We start from the raw sequence: 19,477 nt of genomic DNA, 5'->3' as shown, positions 1-19,477 counted from the left end.
CAGGACTGGGCGCCTCAGACAGCAGAAAGCCTGTCTTGCCCCACTGCCAGAGCGCAGTTCCCACCTGCAGCAACCTGCCTGCCTGCCTGGCTTTGTCCTAAGCTGTTCTACTCAGAAGGGAGAGGACAGACAGATGGCTGGGCTGGGCTGGGCTGGGCCAGGCCGGGTTGGAGGAAATGGGAATGGGAGAGAAGACTGGAAATGGAACCTATGCTGAGAATCTGTGTTTGCTGGTAGGAGAGGATCTGAGGTTATGTGATCTCTGATATGGGAAAGGGATCATATCATCCTCCTCCTTCGCAATTGCTCTTTCCAACCCATGGGCATGGGGAGCGGGCGGGGGGACTATTGGACACACAGGTGATCTGAGTTTTATCCTGGCTTGGCCTATACTAGCTGTGTGATCTCAGGAGTTAAATAACCTCTCTGAGTCTCAGTTATCCCATCTACCAAAAGAAGATAATTATAAGGTTGCTGTAAGCTAGCTTAAAGGAGATAATGCCTGCCAAGTGCTCACCACAGGGCCTGGCACGCAGTAAATGTTCAATAAATGTCAGCTGTGAGCAGCTGCATGTGCGTCTGCAAGCACTCCATAGTTCCAAACCTCACCATCTTCAGGGCATCTGGCGATAGCTCAGCGGAGGATTAGTTCAGCGAGGCAGGAAAGCAGGGACTAGTCTCCATTCCCAGATGAATGGGTGGAGGCCCCGTGAAATGAGAGGATTTGCTCGGGGCTCTCTCACTGGGCCCCCTGCTTGGCCCTCCAATATAATACCAACGAAGTAGGGGTTGAGGTCCCTGAATTGTCATTTTCATCACTGCAGCCACCTCACGGGGGCTTACATAGCAAGACGCTGTGCCACTGCTTTGTGTCCTTCACTTAGTTCAGATCCTCATAACACCCTGATGATTACATTCCCTCGTTTATGTCTGAAGAGACCGAGCCTGTGTCAGGTCCCATGATTTACTCAAAATCACACACAGCCAGCAGTGGGCCGGGGCAGGACTCTAGCACAGGCAGCCCCTCTCCAGAGCCTGAGTGTGTGGCCTGACTGTAGCCGCCCCACCTCCTGGAGGTGCCTGAGTTAGAGGAAGAACCTGGTTAGGAGCGGCCACAGGTGGCTGATGGTCTCACAGAAGGGAACAAGGAGAAGCTTCTGTTTCGTCGGTTAAGAGGAACAGTATTCATTTTGCTGATGGCCACAGGGCCTGCTGGATCCCAGGGAGGCTGTTTATTGTGTTTTGGATAGAGACAGGAAGGGGGCCCAGAGTGGTCACCCCAACATGTCAGTGTCAGAACACAAAAGATTGGGAGATTTATGTTTTTATAGAATGTGCAGGACATTTTCTACCTGGTGTTTTCACTGTCAATACTCTTCTGGCCACTTCACACCCACGCTCTGCCCCCTCTTCAACTCTGGGATGAAGGAGGTCACATATGTTATAGTTTGAATGCTGCTCAAGTTGCAGCTTGAGCTTTGCTGCAAATCACTGCAAAGAGAGAAGGAATGTCACAAAGACCCACGTGTGTGTGTGTGTGCGTGTGTGTGTGTGCATGTGAAGGGACTCTCCCACAAGGGGCTCCTGGGGCATGAGTGAGGGTCAACACATATACAGAAAAGAATTCCTACATTCTACACGTATTTTTTGAACACCTAATGTAATGGTAATAACAATCACCCATTAGCGACCTTCTGCATGGCTGGCACTGTGCCAAATGCCATCCATGCATGTGCTCATTGAATCCTCCACTAAGGCAAGTGTCACTAGCCCCATTTCACAAATGGGGAATCTGAGGCTTAGATAGGCTCAGCCATGTCCCTCGATGCCAGCAGAGGCAGCACCGAGAGCAAGTCTCACTTCGAAGCCGGTCTTTCTCCCTGTACACTCCTCTTGACTAATGCAGAAGACCTTGGCCTTGTGGGATCCTGAGCAGCTCCCCAGGTTGACAGTGGAGCTGGGGTTGGGGGAACAGCATGACCAGTGCCAAAATCCCAGGATGGAGGAGACTGGGCTCTGTTTCCAATTCTGCCACCAACATGCTATGCAACTTAAAGTGACCCCTTCCCTTCTCTGGGAATAGTTTCTTATATTTATAATACAGAGCTTAGACTGATGGTAGTCTTCAAACTGTGCCCTAGGGAGGCCCGGGATTTCACTGACAAAAGGACAATGCATAGGGGATGGGGCTCTGGGGCCCTTCTCACGTCTATCATAGCAGGTCTGTTTCAATCCACTTAACATAATAATGAAAGTTATAAAATAACAACAGTTAGCATTTATTTAGCAACTACTAGGTACTACACATGTGTTGAATGTTTAACCAGCACCATTCAGAACACTATCTGAGGTGGATTCTGTTAGTATCTTTCTCTCTGTTTTTAAAAAACGTATTTGCTTATTTATTTTTTAAATTGACAAAATTTGTATATATTTATGGTGTGCAACATAATATATTGATAATTGATAATATCGATACTGTGAAATGGCTAAATCAAATCATTTAACACATCCATTGACTCATATGCCTATTTTTTATTATTAATTTTATTTATTTGTTTATGATACTTTGGGCTCTGGGGGACATGAGCACATCCTGCATCCTGCAGGATTGTTGCATAGGTACATACATGCCATGTGGTTTGCTGCCTGCATCCCCACCCCCACCGTCACCTATATCAGACATTCTCCCGGTATTTAGAGATAGGGTCTTACTCTGTTATGCAGGCTGGAGTGCAGTGGTGTGATCATAGTTCACTGCAGCCTCAAACTCCTGGGCTCAACCAATCCTCCCACCTCAGCCTCCTGAGTAGCTAGGATTACAGATGCAAACTACCACACCTGGCTAATTTTTAAATGTTTTGTAGAGATGGGGGTCTCAGTATGTTGCCCACGCTGGTCTTGAACTTCTGGCTCCAAGCAATCTTCCTGCCTTGGCCTCCCAAAGCTCTGGCATTACAGACATGAGCCACCATGCCTGGCCCCTACATGCTTATTTTTTGTGATGAGAGCAATTAAAATTTATTATCTTAGCAATGTTCAAGTACAATACACAATGCATTTCTTAATTATAGCTACCATGTTGTACAATAGATCTCTTGAACTTGCTTCCCCTCCACCCAGAGAGCCCCAGAAGTGGGGCTGGATTTGTTGATCTGCCAGAATTCTTCCTTTCTCTCACTCCCACCCCAAGCCCTGTGGTCCTGGTGCTTCTTCTGGTTTGGGAATTTTTCAACTCCAAATGCAAATCTTGTATTCTTTGACCATCTCCCCACCCCCCCATCCTAGCCACTGGCAACCGTCATTCTACTCACTGTTTCTGTGAATTTAACCTTTTTAGAAGTATATGTGAATTCTAAAAAAGTATTTGCAATATTTGTCCTTACGTACTTGGCTTATTTCACTTAACATAATGTCCTCCACGTTTATAGATGCTGTCACAATGGACAGAATTTGCCCACCTTTTAAGGCTGAATGATATTCTTTTGTGTCTATAGACCATATTTTCTTTATTCAGTCATCTGCTGATGGACATTTAGGGTAATTCATCTTGGCTATTGTGAATAATGCAGTAAACACGGGCGTGCAGGTATCTCTTTGACATACTGATTTCATTTCCTTTGGATATATACCCAGCAGCGGGATTGCTGGAGCATATGGTAGTTCTATTTTTTATTTTTTGAGGAACCTCGAAACTGTTTTCCGTAATGGCTGTACTAATTTACATTTCCAGCAACAGTGTCTGCCGGTTCCCTTTCTCCACATCCTCTTCAGCAGCTGTTTACTCTTGTCTTTTCGATAATAGTCACCCTAACATAATCACTGTGGTTTTAAGTATCTCTCTTTCAAAGGTGAAGAAAAACAGAGGCTTAGAGATCAAGTTAGCCAAGGTCGCCCCAGTGGGGACTTGAGGTCTTGGTTTGAAATCTCATCCCTTTACAAAGGGTTCCATTGGATCAAAGTGTCATAAACCACAGGATAGTAAGCACCCCACAAAACGAGGCCCATTCAGCAGGGACATTCTGGGCTTTGCATTTTGTTCTCTTCTCCATCTCTTTCTAGTCCTCCTGGAGAGCCTATCAGGGCGCAGCCTTCCTCACCTAGAACCTAAGGGAGGCGCGTTGTCTCCTTGTTCTGCATCAAGAGCTTCTAATGAATAAATACCAGGCAGTGCTCTGCTAAGCTGGAGTTGGCTTTCATCTTTTTTTTTCCCACCTTTCCCTTTTCAGGGATTTTAACGGTTTTTATCTAACAAACTCCTCCTACCAGAGAGCCCCAGAAGTGGGTCTGGAGTTCTTGACCCCTCAGGCTTCCTTCCTTCCCTCTCTGCCACCCCAAGCCCTCAGTTCTGGGGTTCCCTCTGGCTTAGGGATTTTTCAGCTGTGATTGCAAAGCTCATGGATCCATACAGACAACCCTAGGAGGAAAAGACCCCAGGCACGCCTCTTCCTCTCTCTGGGCCTCATTGAGTATCAGGATCTGCAAACTCGAAAACCCACAGCTGCGTTTCCTTGCTCACAGCCTCAGGGCCTTTGCGTTGCCTGTTCTGTCTGGAACTCTCTTCCTCAGGATAGCTTTGTGGCTCTCTTGCTCACTCTGTTCAGCTCCCTGCCCAAATGTCACCTTGTCATATAGGACTTCCCTGACTCTCCTTTAAAAAATAGCCCCATATGGTGTTTCTTTATATTGGTTTTCATCACTTGACACAGTCAATATTTTTTTGTTGATTGTCTCTGTCTGCCACTAGAATACAATCCCCACAAGGGCAGAAACCTCATCTCCCTTGTTCTCTGTTCTAGATGCCTGGCACAGGGCAGGCCCTCAGTGAGTATTAAATGAATGAACAAATGAATGACTTTGGCAGAGGAAGCTCAATAACAGAACACTTTCTTCACATCCCCAACTCTGTTCCTTTTCTTCCCCAAAGCCCAGGCCACTGGAAGCCCTTTTCTTCCTTCAAATATTCATTTCTCCAGGGTCATATTATGACTTTTGAGGGCTCTAAGCATCTTAGCCTTTGTGGGTCTCTTCTTCCATGAAACAATTATAAATTATAATTATGTAGTTATAAATTTAAAATTATGTTTCATGACAGCATTGGAATAAAGATGTATATATAGTCCTGTACCACATCATGACATTTTGGTCAACGTGGGACTGCATATATGAGAGTGGTCTCATAACATTATAATACCATATTTTTACTGCACCTTTTCTATGTTTAGGTATGTTTAGATACACAAATACCATACTTACAATCACCTACATTATTCAGTACAGTAGGATGCTGTGCAGGTTTGTAGCCTAGGAGCAATAGGCTGTACCACATAGCCTAGGTGTGTAGTAAGCTTCACCATCGAGGTTTGTGTAAGTGCACTCTGTGATATTTGCACAATGACAAAATCACCTAATGACACATTTCTCAGAATGTATTCCCATCATTGAGACATCCTTGTGTTATTATATATCAAAACTCTTGAACCTGAAAGTTTTTCTTTCCTTTGTATTTAAAATAAATGAAAACATTTGTTATTGATTCAATTTTCCAAGTTAAAAGGAAATTCTCAATAATTTGTTGACTATAGTAACTTTCTATAGTAGTCCTCATTCCTGAAAAGATGTTTAAAAACCCAAACACCTATACTATAACTTAATTGATTTAAACTAGGGGTGAGTGAAAAGCTGTTTTTAAGTATTCTCCTGGTAATTCTAATATACATTAATAATTGAGGCCACTGTTCCAGATAATATCTCCCAGTCTGCTTCCTTAGCTCATTCCCAACCTCGTCTGAGGCATAATTTGGGGACATACTCATTCCAAAAGCTAACCTTTTTTAATACTCCCTTGTTCCCTACACGATACTGCTAAGTATATATGAATTTTAGCTTTTTCCCTTCCGTACCTTCCTAGCCCACATATGAGAATCTCAGTTTTTCTTAAGAGATTCTCCCTTTTCATTCTGCTTTCATAATATGTGCAGTCCTGGGTCCTGGGTGTGCCCACTGTACCTTATAGATGAGTGGACCCAGCATCCTCCTCTGAATCTCATGAATCCTGTGGTTCCTATGCTGTGCTCTCTAGAGCTGGGCTGTCCAATGTGGCAGGCACAAGTCACGTGTGGCTTTTAAAATTTAAATTAATTAAAACAAGATAAAATGAAAAACTCAACTCCTCAGTTGTACCAGCTGCATTTCAACTGCTCAACAGCCAGCCATGTATGGTTCGTGGCTCCCATCCTGGACAGCACAGAGACAGAATGTTTCATCACCGCAGAAAGTTCTGCTGGAGAGCGCAGCTCTAGAGTGAGCTCCAGCTGCTTCAGGCCTTTGGGATGTCTCTCTTCTTAGAATGTGGTTTCTATTCTGTGCTGGTGTTTGCATCCATCACCTGCTAGATGAGTGAACCTGGGCACAGTCTTCAAATTATCCAAGCCTCAATTTCACATTTACAGATTGAGAGTAATGAATGTCATAGTACAGATGATGATGATATAACACTAACTGGTACTGAGTGTGTTCCAACGATAGGTATTTGCCGTAGTTTAATTCATTCAGCCTTCTCAACAACTCCATGAGGTAAATACCATTATAATCTCCCTTTTACTGAAATCAGAGAGATTAAATAACTACCCAGGGACACACAGCTGATAAACAGAGAGCTGGGATTTGAAACCAGGTCTGTCTGATTCTGGTGCCCACTTTCTTAACTTTTAATTTTGTCAATTGCTGCATGCTGTACCCAAAGACCAAGTGAGATAACGCATGCAAATGCTTACTTGAAAACTTACAGGTTATCTTACAGATATAAGACAGAATAATTTTCGTCATCAATAATAAAAAGAATACTAATAAATAATGGGACCTCATATCCCAGCTCTCTTTCATCCATGTCCTAGATAAGGGTTTCCTTTTTAGTCATTTCTCTAATTCCAGACTAGGCCAGGCATGGCTTTTAAAGTCCACACTGCCATTTGCTGAGCATTATTGGTCCTAATAAGGCGTTACTCTGTGTCTTTCCTACCTGTGCTTTCACCTGTCAAATTATCTGTCTTCCTTGGGAAGTAGGTAGGAGTAGCTATTATTATCTCCATTTTACAGACAGGCAAATTGAGACCCAGAAAAGATTCTGTGGCATTCCCAAATCACAGGACCCATCAATGGCTCAAGCCACTGGCTCCTCTCCTGGCTGTATCTAGCTCTTTGTTTTGTTGTATGAGAATCTAACACCAGCTGTCTACAGACTAACAAATGACTCACATGTTCATCCAAGTTTCTTGGAAGTAAATTAAGTCTCCCTACCCTTAGTGAATTCCAGTTGTCTTAAACCAATAGAGCTGGTGTTCAAGCCCTGTCCATACCAGAGTAGGAGTCTTGAATAGGAAAAATCTCCCTTTTGATTTGATGTCAGATAACTCATCCCAATGATGTAGCCCTGTTTTGGTCCTGCTTATTCTCAAAAACTGTCAATGATTCCCTACTACTTAGGGGAAAAATTATTTCAGTGGCTGAGACTTGACAAGCAGGTACCTAGAATGTCACCATTCTTTCACTCACAGTTTTTATTCTGGTTCAAAGCACAGTCTCTCTTAATTCATTTCTCTCATCTCTTTAAGACTTTTCATAAACAGAATATGTTTAGGATTCTTTCTTGAGAGCCACAAGAGCTAGTCTTAGCAATGAATGCCTGGAGCAGAGGGGTCGGACAATTAGAGGGGTTTGGAATCACCCATCCATTTCACTCCTTCCCTCTATATGCACAGGCATTATTTACAGATAAGAAAAAAGGTCGACAGGCTTCGGTGACTTGCTTGACCAAGAACATAGAGAGAATGAGTGACTTTAGGTCTCAGCCTCCCAAAACCCGGGTCAGGGATCCGCTTATTACACTGACTATCAAAGAAGCATTGGCAAGTGTATAACCCTGATCCACAGCCAGAGGAAATCCCTTTGCTGCCTTTAGCGGGCGGCTTGTTTAGGGTCTGATAGAGACCATAGGCATGCACAGGCCAAAGAACTGTGCCTGTATGAGTTGGAAGAGACTTCAGAATGCCTCTTATCTCCCTCAAGGACAGATATCCTTCTACAATAGAACATGCTCCTCAGGTGGCCACCCAGATTCTGCTTGGATTCCCCCAGTGACAAGGAGCTCTCCGCATTGAAACTTTTATCCATGACTTGGATAAAGACATGGATGTTACAACTGTCAAGTTTCTGAATGTCAGAATCAAGATCCTGAGAAGCTGGCGTAGAGAGCTGAAACAGCGTGAACTGAATCACAGCCTCTTGAAAGCCCTACAGCACTAAGTGGCAGAAAATCAGCCTGCACAAGCATAGATCAGGGATGACGTAACAATTTGTCTGAAAGTTTTGTGTGTTTTTTTGAGACAGAGTCTTCCTCTGTCCCCAGACTGGAGTGCAGTGGCGCGATCTCGGCTCACTGCAATTTCCGACTTCCTGGTTCAAGAGATTCTCCTGCCTCAGCCTCCTGAGTAGCTGGGATTATAGGCACATGCCACCACGCCCAGCTAATTTTTGTATTTTTAGTAGAGATGGGGTTTCACCATGTTGGCCAGGATGGTCTCGCTCTCCTGACCTTGTGATCTGCCCACCTCGGCCTCCCAAAGTACTGCGATTACAGGTGTGAGCCACTACACTCGGCCTGAAAGTTTTTATTATACACAAACTCAACAGTTAATAGTATAGGCCAAGTGCTAAAAGTAGTATTAATGGGTAATATTTGTTGAAATCTGTATCACGTATTGTGCTCAGCATTTATGTGCATTAACTAACTTTATTCTTGAAATAATCTTACGAAGTAGGGAAACTAAGGATCAGGGAAGGCAAGCCATTTGCCCAAGGCCACACAGCCAGAGCCCGTGTGTTGCTAGCCACCTTCTCCTGCCTTCCACATCTTTGGACTGGGACTGAGAGTTACATGGAGGCAGAGTTTCGTTCATACCCATATCCTAAAAGGGTCCATTCATGGCCAGGTAGACACAGAACTAATGTACCCACACAATTATTCAAAAAATTGACTACCAAGTATACATGTGTGCCCTCTTGCAAATGTGCACATTCATTCACATGCAGATCTCTTTCTGGGCCTGAGGAGCCCAGGAGCAGGAGGCCCCACCCCAAACAAGCGCCTGCTCGAAGCTTCCTGGAACAGTCTGTGGCTAGGCCAGCAAGCTTAGACTCGACCAGAGACCCGTGGCTTCCTGCTTTGTTGGGGCACAGGCTGGACCTTCTCCAGAGGCTTCAGCAGACCCCGCCCTCACCCCAGGCTTTGATTCTGCCTTGGCATTAAAACTAGTAACTAATGTGTCTTGACTTTTGTCTATATACCAGGCACTGTGCTGAGTACATTAACATGCATGATCTTATGTAGTCTCCATAAAACCCTGTGAATATGAATGTAATACTCTTAATAGCCCTCTCTTACAGATGAAAAAACTGAGGTTCAGGGACATTGAGTAACTTAAGGTTAAACAGGTAGCAAGCAGTGGAACTGTGACTTGAACTCTAACAGTCAGATTTGTAAGTGACCACAGCTCTTTCCAGAAGCACAGTCGGGAGGAAAGAACCTGGCTCTAATTCTCACCCTGTGGCTTTGGGCAAGTCTCTTTCTTTCTTTGGGACTTCATTTTCCAGCTTCCAAAAGGAGGGAATGATCATGAAAGGCTCTTTCAGCATTCATTCTGTCACTGCTTTTCCTAAGCCTGGATTCTTCCATTTTTCAACAGTATTGACTGAGCCTGGTTCTATACCAGACACTGTTCTAGGCACTAGGGAATTCATCTGTGAATAAGATACACAGAGCGCCTCTCTTCGTGGAGTCCAGTGTCAAGTGAGAAGATGGTTATTAAACAAATAAACAAGAAAATACTGGGTAGTGATATGTGTCATGAAGAAAATAGGGCAAAGTGATAAAGAGGGTAATTGGCAGGAAGGCTACTCCAAACAGGGGCTCAGGAAGTGACATTTAAGCTGAAAACTGGATGACAAGAAGGAACTATCCATGTGAGAATCTTAAGAGAGACAGTAAATGCAAAGGCCCTGAGGCAGGTCCCAGTTTTGTGTGGCTGCAGCTTGTGAACTGGAGAAGCAGCATGGGTCCAGATGGTGCAGGGGCCTTCCAGTCCCGGGTAAGGAGTTTCTATTTTAATCTAATTGCTAGGAGAAGCCACTGGAAAATTTTAAGCAGGTAAGTCGTATGAATTGATGTATGTTTACACAAGATATTTTAAAATAGTCCCTGGGTGTCGTGAGCTGGGGGTGGGGTAATGCAAGGAGCCCAACATGTCTCTGTGCCCTGCAAGCCTGTTCACCCATCTGGACCTGGGGCCAGGAAACAGCTGCCACAGACACTGTTCCCTCCCGCAGCAAACTACTCCCCAGGTGTGCAGGTCCTACAGCCTAGGCAGGCCATGGGGACCAAACTGCCATCCAAGGGTGCATTCTCTCTGCATTTTAGCCTCCTCCAGGGAGACCCCTCCCCTTCCCCTTCCCTACAGCTCATCTTAACGGCGCCTGCGCTGCTGCTGCGAGGCGCCTGTGAAGCCACTTAGCAAAGTATCTTGCTGGGGCCTGCCCAACACGGGTGCTGAGCCGGTGAACAGGAAGCTCTCCACACAGCAGGGCAGGCAGGGCTGGGAGGCTGCGTGCACCCTGGGCTCGCAGAGCTGTGGAGCCAGTGGACCTGGGACCGGGGTGAGGACTCTTTCCCTTGGGGTTTCAACTCCAAAAGCAATGCCATTCTGCAGGGGTTGAGAGCCGAGAGACTCAGGGTCCCCTTCTGCTTGTGGGGACTGGGTCAGGGGTAGGGTGACTGTGGCTTTTGCCTGGGGCTGGCCCCATGGTGGGCTTAAGCATGGGGGGACAGTAGGGGCAGGCAGGGTGGGAAATGTACAGCAGCTCTTTCTGCCACTAGCTTTCGGACCTTGAGTGAAGAATCTGCCTCCTTCCTGCCCTCTCCTTTCTGAGATGCATGGGCTTAGGGCACCACCAACAGAATCTCAAGAGTCGGGAGGCAGGTGGTAGGGAAGCTGGAAGGGTGGGACATGCTGAAATTATTCTCTGTCACAGGCCTTCAGACCCCGAGTTAGACAGACTTTTCTATTCCTGCCTCCATCTGGAGATGCTGTCAGCAGGATCTTGGGCAACCCCGTGTCCAGTTCATGCAGGACTCCGGGAAGACAGGGCTCCAAGCCTCTCCTTCCCCGCTTGCCTTGGAAGTTTAACTCTTCCTTGCTTTTGAAGAGCATGGCAACTGGAAAATCAAGTCTGGCCAGTTTCATCCAGGAATGCTCCAGCACATCTGGCTGGCAGCCACGAAGCTCCTAGAAATCAAGGCTTCCAGGGGCAGGTCAGGCATCAGCCCTGTGCACCAGCCTTACACGTGGCCCTGCCAAACCCTGCCCTGCTCCCCCTGCCCCTTGCCCCATCTGGTCCTGATGAGTCTCACATTTTCACACAGGCTGGAGTTCAGGGATGGGCTCTGTGGGAAACAGCAAGGGTCTAAGTGAGGCAAAGCATTTATTTATGATTAATTCAACAAGAACTAACTCCCAGGGACTAGTTCTTACCTGGCCACACACTGTGTGACTTGGAGCCTGACCGATCTCAACTTTGGGGCTCTATTTCCCCATCTATGATGAAAAACAGGGACAGAACCCCATCATCTCTAGTGTCCATTTCAACTCAGACATTCCAGAAGCCTGGGAGTTTTCGTGCTCCAGGTTACAAGATGAGTCAGAATCATGCCCGGTCTATAAGGGATATGTGGTGAAACACGTACAGATAGGGGCAGAGAGGCAGCCTGGTCTGTGCAAGGAGCTCCCACTAGCTATAAGGCCCTGGGCAGCTCCCTTCTTTTTATGAACCTTAGTTTTCTAGTATCAATAATGGCTGACATTAAGTTAGAACTGACAATAAACCAGGCACCCGATAAGTCATTTACCTTCATTATTTCACTTAATTTTCACAGCAATCCTACAAGATTGATAATTTTCTTGGCCTTATTCTACAGAAGGTGAAATGAAGTTTCACCGAGGTTAAATAACTTGCTGTAAAAGTCACGCACCTAGCAAATGATGGAGGCAGGGCTGAGAGCCAGGCAGCCCAATGCCAGGCCTGGGATCTTGGTCCCGTTGCTTTTCTGCAGCCTCTGCATGTAGGGAAATAGCTCAGTTTGGCTAGATCTCAGCCCTAATGGAAGGGCCTTGTAGGATGGAGAGAGAGAAGAATAGTTTAGAACAAGATTGCTAAACTTGGTTCCTGGCTAAGAGCTTGGACTATCTCACCATCATCCAAGGAGCCACAGAAAGTTTTTGGGAAAAAGAGTAAGAGTTCAGGCCTCTGTTCTAGCTGCTGAGTGCCTTTGAGAGTGCATTCTGACTAGTCTGTTATTTTTCAGCCACGGGGTTTCTCAACCATGGCACTATTGGCACTGGGGCTGGGTAATTCTGTTGCAGGGCTGATACGGTTTGGCTGTGTTCCTACCCAAAGCTCATCTTGAATTGTAGCTCCCATAATCCCCCTGTATCATGGGAGGGATCCAGTGGAAGGTAATTGAATCATGGGGGCGGGTTGTTCTTGTGCTGTTCTCTTGAAAGTGAATAAGGCTCAAGAGAGCTGATGGTTTTATAAAGGGGAGTTCCCTGTACATGCGCTCTTGCCTGCTGCCATGTAAGACGTGCCTTTGCTTTTCTTTTGCTTTCTGCCATGATTGTGGGGCCTCTCCAGTCATGTGGAACTATGAGTCCATTGAACCTCTTTTCTTTACAAATTACCCAGTCTCAGCTATGTCTTTATTCTCAGTGTGAGAACTGACTAATACAAAGGCACCGTCCTACGCATTGTAGGATATTTAGCAGCGTCCCCGGCCTCTACCTGCCAGATCCTATTAGCATCACCACTCCCAAGCTGGGACAGCCAAAAGTACCTTCAGACATTGCCAAGTGTCCCCTCAGGGTCAAAATCAGCTCCAGTTAAGAACCGCAGCAGTAGAAACCATTTTTTTTCGCCTAACTTGCACTCTGTCTTTCTTTTTCTGCCCAGGGTTTCGGGAGTTTTCCACCATGACTATTGCCCTGCTGGGTTTTGCCATATTCTTGTTCCATTGTGCAACCTGTGAGAAGCCTCTAGACGGGATTCTCTCCTCCTCTGCTTGGCACTTCACACACTCCCATTACAATGCCACCATCTATGAAAACTCTTCTCCCAAGACCTATGTGGAGAGCTTGGAGAAAATGGGCATCTACCTCGCAGAGCCACAGTGGGCAGTGAGGTACCGGATCATCTCTGGGGATGTGGCCAATGTATTTAAAACTGAGGAGTATGTGGTGGGCAACTTCTGCTTCCTGAGAATAAGGACAAAGAGCAGCAACACAGCTCTTCTGAACAGAGAAGTACGAGACAGCTACACCCTCATCATCCAAGCCACAGAGAAGACCTTGGAGTTGGAAGCTTTGACCCGCGTGGTGGTCCACATCCTGGACCAGAACGACCTGAAGCCACTCTTCTCCCCACCTTCGTACAGAGTCACCATCTCTGAGGACACGCCCCTGAAGAGCCCCATCTGCAAGGTGACTGCCACAGATGCTGATCTAGGCCAGAATGCTGAGTTCTATTATAACTTTAACACGAGGTCAGAGATGTTTGCCATCCACCCCACCAGTGGCGTGGTCACTGTGGCTGGGAAGCTTAACGTCACCTGGCGAGGGAAGCACGAGCTCCAGGTGCTGGCTGTGGACCGCATGCGGAAAATCTCTGAGGGCAACGGGTTTGGCAGCCTGGCTGCACTCGTCGTTCATGTGGAGCCTGCCCTCAGGAAGCCCCCAGCCATTGCTTCGGTGGTGGTGGCTCCACCAGATAGCAATGATGATACCACCTATGCCACTGTACTGGTCGATGCAAACAGCTCAGGAGCTGAAGTGGAGTCAGTGGAAGTTGTTGGTGGTGACCCTGGGAAGCACTTCAAAGCCATCAAGTCTTACGCCCGGAGCAATGAGTTCAGTTTGGTGTCTGTCAAAGACATCAACTGGATGGAATACCTTCACGGGTTTAACCTCAGTCTCCAGGCCAGGAGTGGGAGTGGCCCTTATTTTTATTCCCAGATCAGGGGTTTTCACCTACCACCTTCCAAACTGGCTTCCCTCAAATTCGAGAAGGCTGTTTACAGAGTGCAGCTTAGTGAGTTTTCCCCTCCCGGCAGCCGTGTGGTGATGGTGAGAGTCACCCCAGCCTTCCCCAACCTGCAGTATGTCCTAAAGCCATCTTCAGAGAATTTAGGATTTAAACTTAATGCTCGAACAGGGTTGATCACCACCACGAAGCTCATGGACTTCCACGACAGAGCCCACTATCAGCTACACATCAGAACCTCACCAGGCCAGGCCTCCACCGTGGTGGTCATTGACATTGTGGACTGCAACAACCATGCCCCCGTCTTCAACAGGTCTTCCTATGATGGCACCTTGGATGAGAACATCCCTCCAGGCACCAGTGTGTTGGCTGTGACTGCCACTGACCAGGATCATAGGGAGAACGGCTATGTCACCTATTCCATTGCGGGACCAAAAGCTTTGCCATTTTCTATCGACCCTTATCTGGGGATCATCTCCACCTCCAAACCCATGGACTATGAACTCATGAAAAGAATTTATACCTTCCGGGTACGAGCATCAGACTGGGGATCCCCTTTTCGCCGGGAGAAAGAAGTGTCCATTTTTCTTCAGCTCAGGAACTTGAATGACAACCAGCCTATGTTTGAAGAGGTCAACTGCACTGGGTCTATCCGCCAGGACTGGCCAGTAGGGAAATCAATAATGACTATGTCGGCCATAGATGTGGATGAGCTTCAGAACCTAAAATATGAGATTGTATCAGGCAATGAACTAGAGTATTTTGATCTAAATCATTTCTCCGGAGTGATATCCCTCAAACGCTCTTTTATGAATCTTACTGCTGGTCAACCCGCCAGCTATTCCCTACAAATTACAGCCTCAGATGGCAAACACTATGCCTCACCCACAACGTTGAATATTACTGTGGTGAAGGACCCTCATTTTGAAGTTCCTATAACATGTGATAAAACAGGGGTATTGACACAATTCACAAAGACTATCCTCCACTCTATTGGGCTTCAGAACCAGGAGTCCGCTGATGAGGAATTCACTTCTTTGAGCACATATCAGATTAATCATTACACCCCCCAGTTTGAGGACCACTTCCCCCAATCCATTGATGTCCTTGAGAGTGTTCCTGTCAACACCTCCTTGGCCCGCCTAGCAGCCACTGACCCTGATGCTGATTTTAATGGCAAACTGGTCTATGTGATTGCAGATGGCAATGAGGAGGGCTGCTTTGACATAGAGCTGGAGACAGGGCTACTCACTATAGCTGCTCCCTTGGACTACGAAACCACCAATTTCTATATTCTCAATGTAACAGTATATGACCTGGGCACTCCCCAGAAGTCCTCCTGGAAGCTGCTGACAGTGAATGTGAAAGACTGGAATGACAACGCACCCAGATTTCCTCCTGGTGGGTACCAGTTAACCATCTCGGAAGACACAGAAGTTGGAACCACAATTGCAGAGCTGACAACCAAAGATGCTGACTCAGAAGACAATGGGAGGGTTCGCTACACCTTGCTAAGCCCCACAGAGAAGTTCTCCCTTCACCCTCTCACTGGGGAACTGGTCGTTACAGGACACCTGGACCGCGAATCAGAACCTCAGTACATACTCAAAGTGGAGGCCAGGGATCAGCCCAGAAAAGGCCACCAGCTCTTCTCTGTCACTGACCTGATAGTCACATTGGAGGATGTCAATGACAACTCTCCCCAGTGCATCACAGAACTCAACAGGCTGAAGGTCCCAGAGGACCTGCCCCCTGGGACTGTCTTGACATTTCTGGATGCCTCTGATCCTGACCTGGGCCCTGCAGGTGAAGTGAGATATGTTCTGATGGATGATGCCCATGGGACCTTCCGGGTGGACCTGACAACAGGGGCGCTCAGTCTGGAGAGAGAGCTGGACTTTGAGAGGCGAGCTGGGTACAATCTGAGCCTGTGGGCCAGTGATAGTGGGAGGCCCCTGGCCCGCAGGACCCTCTGCCATGTGGAGGTGATCGTTCTGGATGTGAATGAGAATCTCCACCCTCCCCACTTTGCCTCCTTTGTGCACCAGGGCCAGGTGCAGGAGAACAGCCCCTCGGGAACTCAGGTGATGGTAGTGGCTGCCCACGACGATGACAGTGGCTTGGATGGGGAGCTCCAGTACTTCCTGCGCGCTGGCACTGGGCTAGCAGCCTTCAGCATCAACCAAGACACAGGTACTGGGAGTGGGGTAGGATGGGGTGCCAGGGCCGGGGGTAGATGGGCTGAAGGAAAAAGAAGTCAGGCTGCAGGCTGAAATGAAAGGCAATAAATAGGGATTATTTTTCCTGTGTATTTTATTTTAAATTAATTTTTACTGGAAATATATATTTCTATATATGTGCATATAGACATACACATATATGCACATATATTACATATTCTGTATATTAAAGTGATACATCCGATTATAAATTTTTTATATAAAATTTAACATGAGTTCTCCCCCGTGTTCTTTCTCCCCAGATATAATCTTTATTAACAGTTTGGCTTATTATCTTCTAAAGTTTCTTTCTTTTTATCTTATATGTGATATTTTATTTTATTGTTATGAAAATATAATAGATACTATTATAAAATTTACTTTTTTCACATCATATAACATCAAGACATTTTATTTGTTAGTTCATTTGTTTTTATTGGAATCATATTATTCTACCATATAGGCATAATATTCTTATTTATATACTTTTACTTACATGCATGAGTCTCTACAGGAAAAAATTCTTTTTTTTTGAGACAAAGTTTTACTCTGCCACCCAGGCTGGAGTGAAATGGTGCAATCTTGGCTCACTGCAACCTCTGCCCCCCACCCACCCCGAGTTCAAGCGATTCTCCTGCCTCAGGCTCCCAAGTAGCTGGGATTACAGGCGCCCACCACCATGCCTGGCTAACTTTTGTATTTTTAGTAGAGATGGGGTTTCTCCATGTTGGCCAGGCTGGTCTCGACCTCCTGACCTCAGGTGATCCACCCAACTTGGCCTCCCAAAGTGCTAAGATTACAGGTTTGAGCCATCACGTCCAGTCAAAAAATTCTTAAAAATGAAGTTTCTAGGTCAGAGGATAATGTACATTTTCTGTGTTAATAACTAATTCCAAAATTGCTCTTCAAAAAGGTGACACAACCACCTTCCTTTTTTTAAGTTTCAAGGAAAATAAGTGCAAGTCAGGACTTTTTGAGTGCTCACTACTGTTAAGGCCCTATCTAGGTACTGGGGGAGATTGAAAGTAAATAAAGGAAGATCACTGCTTTCAAGGAGTTTGAAATTTGGTGGGTCATTTATTTCCACCAAACCAAGTTGTAATAACTTGTTCTCAGTGTTGGCTTTCAACAACCTTTGTCTCTTAATCTAATTAAGCTGTTTATTTAGAAAGAGCATCAGATTGAGGGTCAGTCCCAGACCTAGTTCTTCCACATACTTGCTACATAATCTTGGTCAAGTTGTGCTACCTCTCTGAGCCTCAGTTTCCCCAGCTGTCATCTCTGTCATGCTGTGGCTGTGAGCATGGGCCACATCCTCTCACACAGGCCCTGCCAGTGCAGTGTGATCCATGAGAGCTTGGGGTGTAAGCTTCTTTTGCACATTCTTGGACCCTCGACTTCTAGAACAGTGCTAGCCCATAGCAAGCAATTGGTGGAGGAAACGAACGAAAGAATGAAGCTCAGCCCCTTAAAATCATGAAAATGGTGGAGAAAAGAACAGCAATTTATTCATCAAATCCCTAACCCTCAAACTGATAATCTACCAGGACATAAAGGGTGAAGGAAACAGTTCAAGGAGAACTATAAGAAAACCTCACTTGCAGAATGTGAAATAAATCAATGGAACTTGGTTAAGTAGTCAAGAGAAGGCAGATAAACTACTACTGTCTTCTGAAAACCCTACATATGCCCACCTGCTAAAGGCATGGGCCGATTTTAGCAGAGGAAGGCTCTGATAGGTTCTAGGATAAGGATGTTAATTCCCCTGTGTTCAACTCAGCATCTCCCACATTATACGGTAGAAGCAGTTCCTTCTTTTCACAGAAAATCAACTTACTAATATCCTCTCCACTGTGCAGTTTGGGGAATGGTGGGTAAGGGCGATTTCTAAAGCCACTTTGAGCTCTAAAGTATTTTGGGTTTGCTGACTTACTGTCTCTAGGAATGATTCAGACTCTGGCACCCCTGGACCGAGAATTTGCACCTTACTACTGGTTGACGGTACTAGCAGTGGACAGGGGTTCTGTGCCCCTCTCTTCTGTAACTGAAGTTTACATTGAGGTTACGGATGCCAATGACAACCCACCCCAGATGTCCCGAGCTGTGTTTTACCCCTCCATCCAGGAGGATGCTCCCGTGGGCACCTCTGTGCTTCAACTGGATGCCTCGGACCCAGACTCCAGCTCCAAAGGGAAACTGACTTTCAACATTACCAGCGGGAACCACATGGGATTCTTTACTATTCACCCTGTTACAGGTAAGGATCCAAAAAAACTGGGTGAACAGGGATCTCTACAATGGGGGTTCTCAAATTGTGGGCCCCAATCAGCACCATCGGCATTACCATGAACTTGGAAATTCAAATTCTCCAATCCCACCTTAGACCCACTGAATCAAAATTTCGAGGGTGAGGCTCAGCAATCTGTGTTTTCACAAGACATGCAGGGGATTCTGATGTGTTTAAAATGTGTGCTGACATTTGGCAACGCTGTTCTACAAAGTCCATCTCTGGGAAAATGAAAAGGACCTGTCATCATGTTTCCTTCCCTGGGGCCCAAGGAAGCAGGTTGCCCATTGGTCAAGCTGGGACTAGTTCAGACCTCCAAGAGGTCCCAACCTGACTCCTGAGTCACAAGCCACAGGTTAAATTCCTTAACCCTAGTTCCAGACTGATCTCAACCCTGCCCAGAGTGGTGGCAATGTGAATCCATTTATGTTGTCAACTATCTCAGTAGCACCTGCCCAAATCCTTCTGGGACAAGGATGGTGGGTGGTTGGGAGAAATCCAGAGGTCAGCAGCTGGCAGCAGTGAGTCAGATGTTTCCCATAGAGGTGTTTTGTTTGATTTGCTTAAGCTTCAAACAATTAGTTTTTCAAGTTGGCAGCCAACACTTGAAACTTAGAAAATTCCACAAAACAGTTCAGACTTCTGGTTGTTTTTTTAAAATGGAAGGATCGGGCCACACTGTCTTCATAGTCCCGCTGGGCCACAATGGACAGGAACTGACAGCAGCCTCCCTTTGCAGACCTGGCACAGGTGCTCTGGTCCACGCAGTTCCTACCATCTCCTTTGTGTTATTCCTAGCCTGCGTCCCTCATTGACGCCACCTGCT

General features: G+C 46.3%; 1 protein-coding gene across 2 annotated transcripts in view; it reads left to right on the top strand.

Moving 5' to 3' along the window:
* FAT2 (FAT atypical cadherin 2) overlaps window positions 1-19,477 on the top strand; it is an 89,805-nt gene that overhangs the window by 9,613 nt on the left and 60,715 nt on the right. For both annotated transcript variants that reach the window (XM_017540512.2, XM_017540510.2), the window contains exons 2-3: window positions 13,060-16,338; window positions 18,307-18,621. In XM_017540512.2, coding sequence (XP_017396001.1) covers window positions 13,080-16,338; window positions 18,307-18,621 — 3,574 coding nt within the window. In that variant the 5' untranslated portion in view covers window positions 13,060-13,079. The remainder of the gene's footprint in view (window positions 1-13,059; window positions 16,339-18,306; window positions 18,622-19,477) is intronic.

Source organism: Cebus imitator, unplaced genomic scaffold, assembly GCF_001604975.1.
Source record: "Cebus imitator isolate Cc_AM_T3 unplaced genomic scaffold, Cebus_imitator-1.0 Scaffold126, whole genome shotgun sequence".
Taxonomy (NCBI): Eukaryota; Metazoa; Chordata; class Mammalia; order Primates; family Cebidae; genus Cebus; species Cebus imitator.
This window is presented reverse-complemented; position numbering and strand designations above follow the sequence as displayed.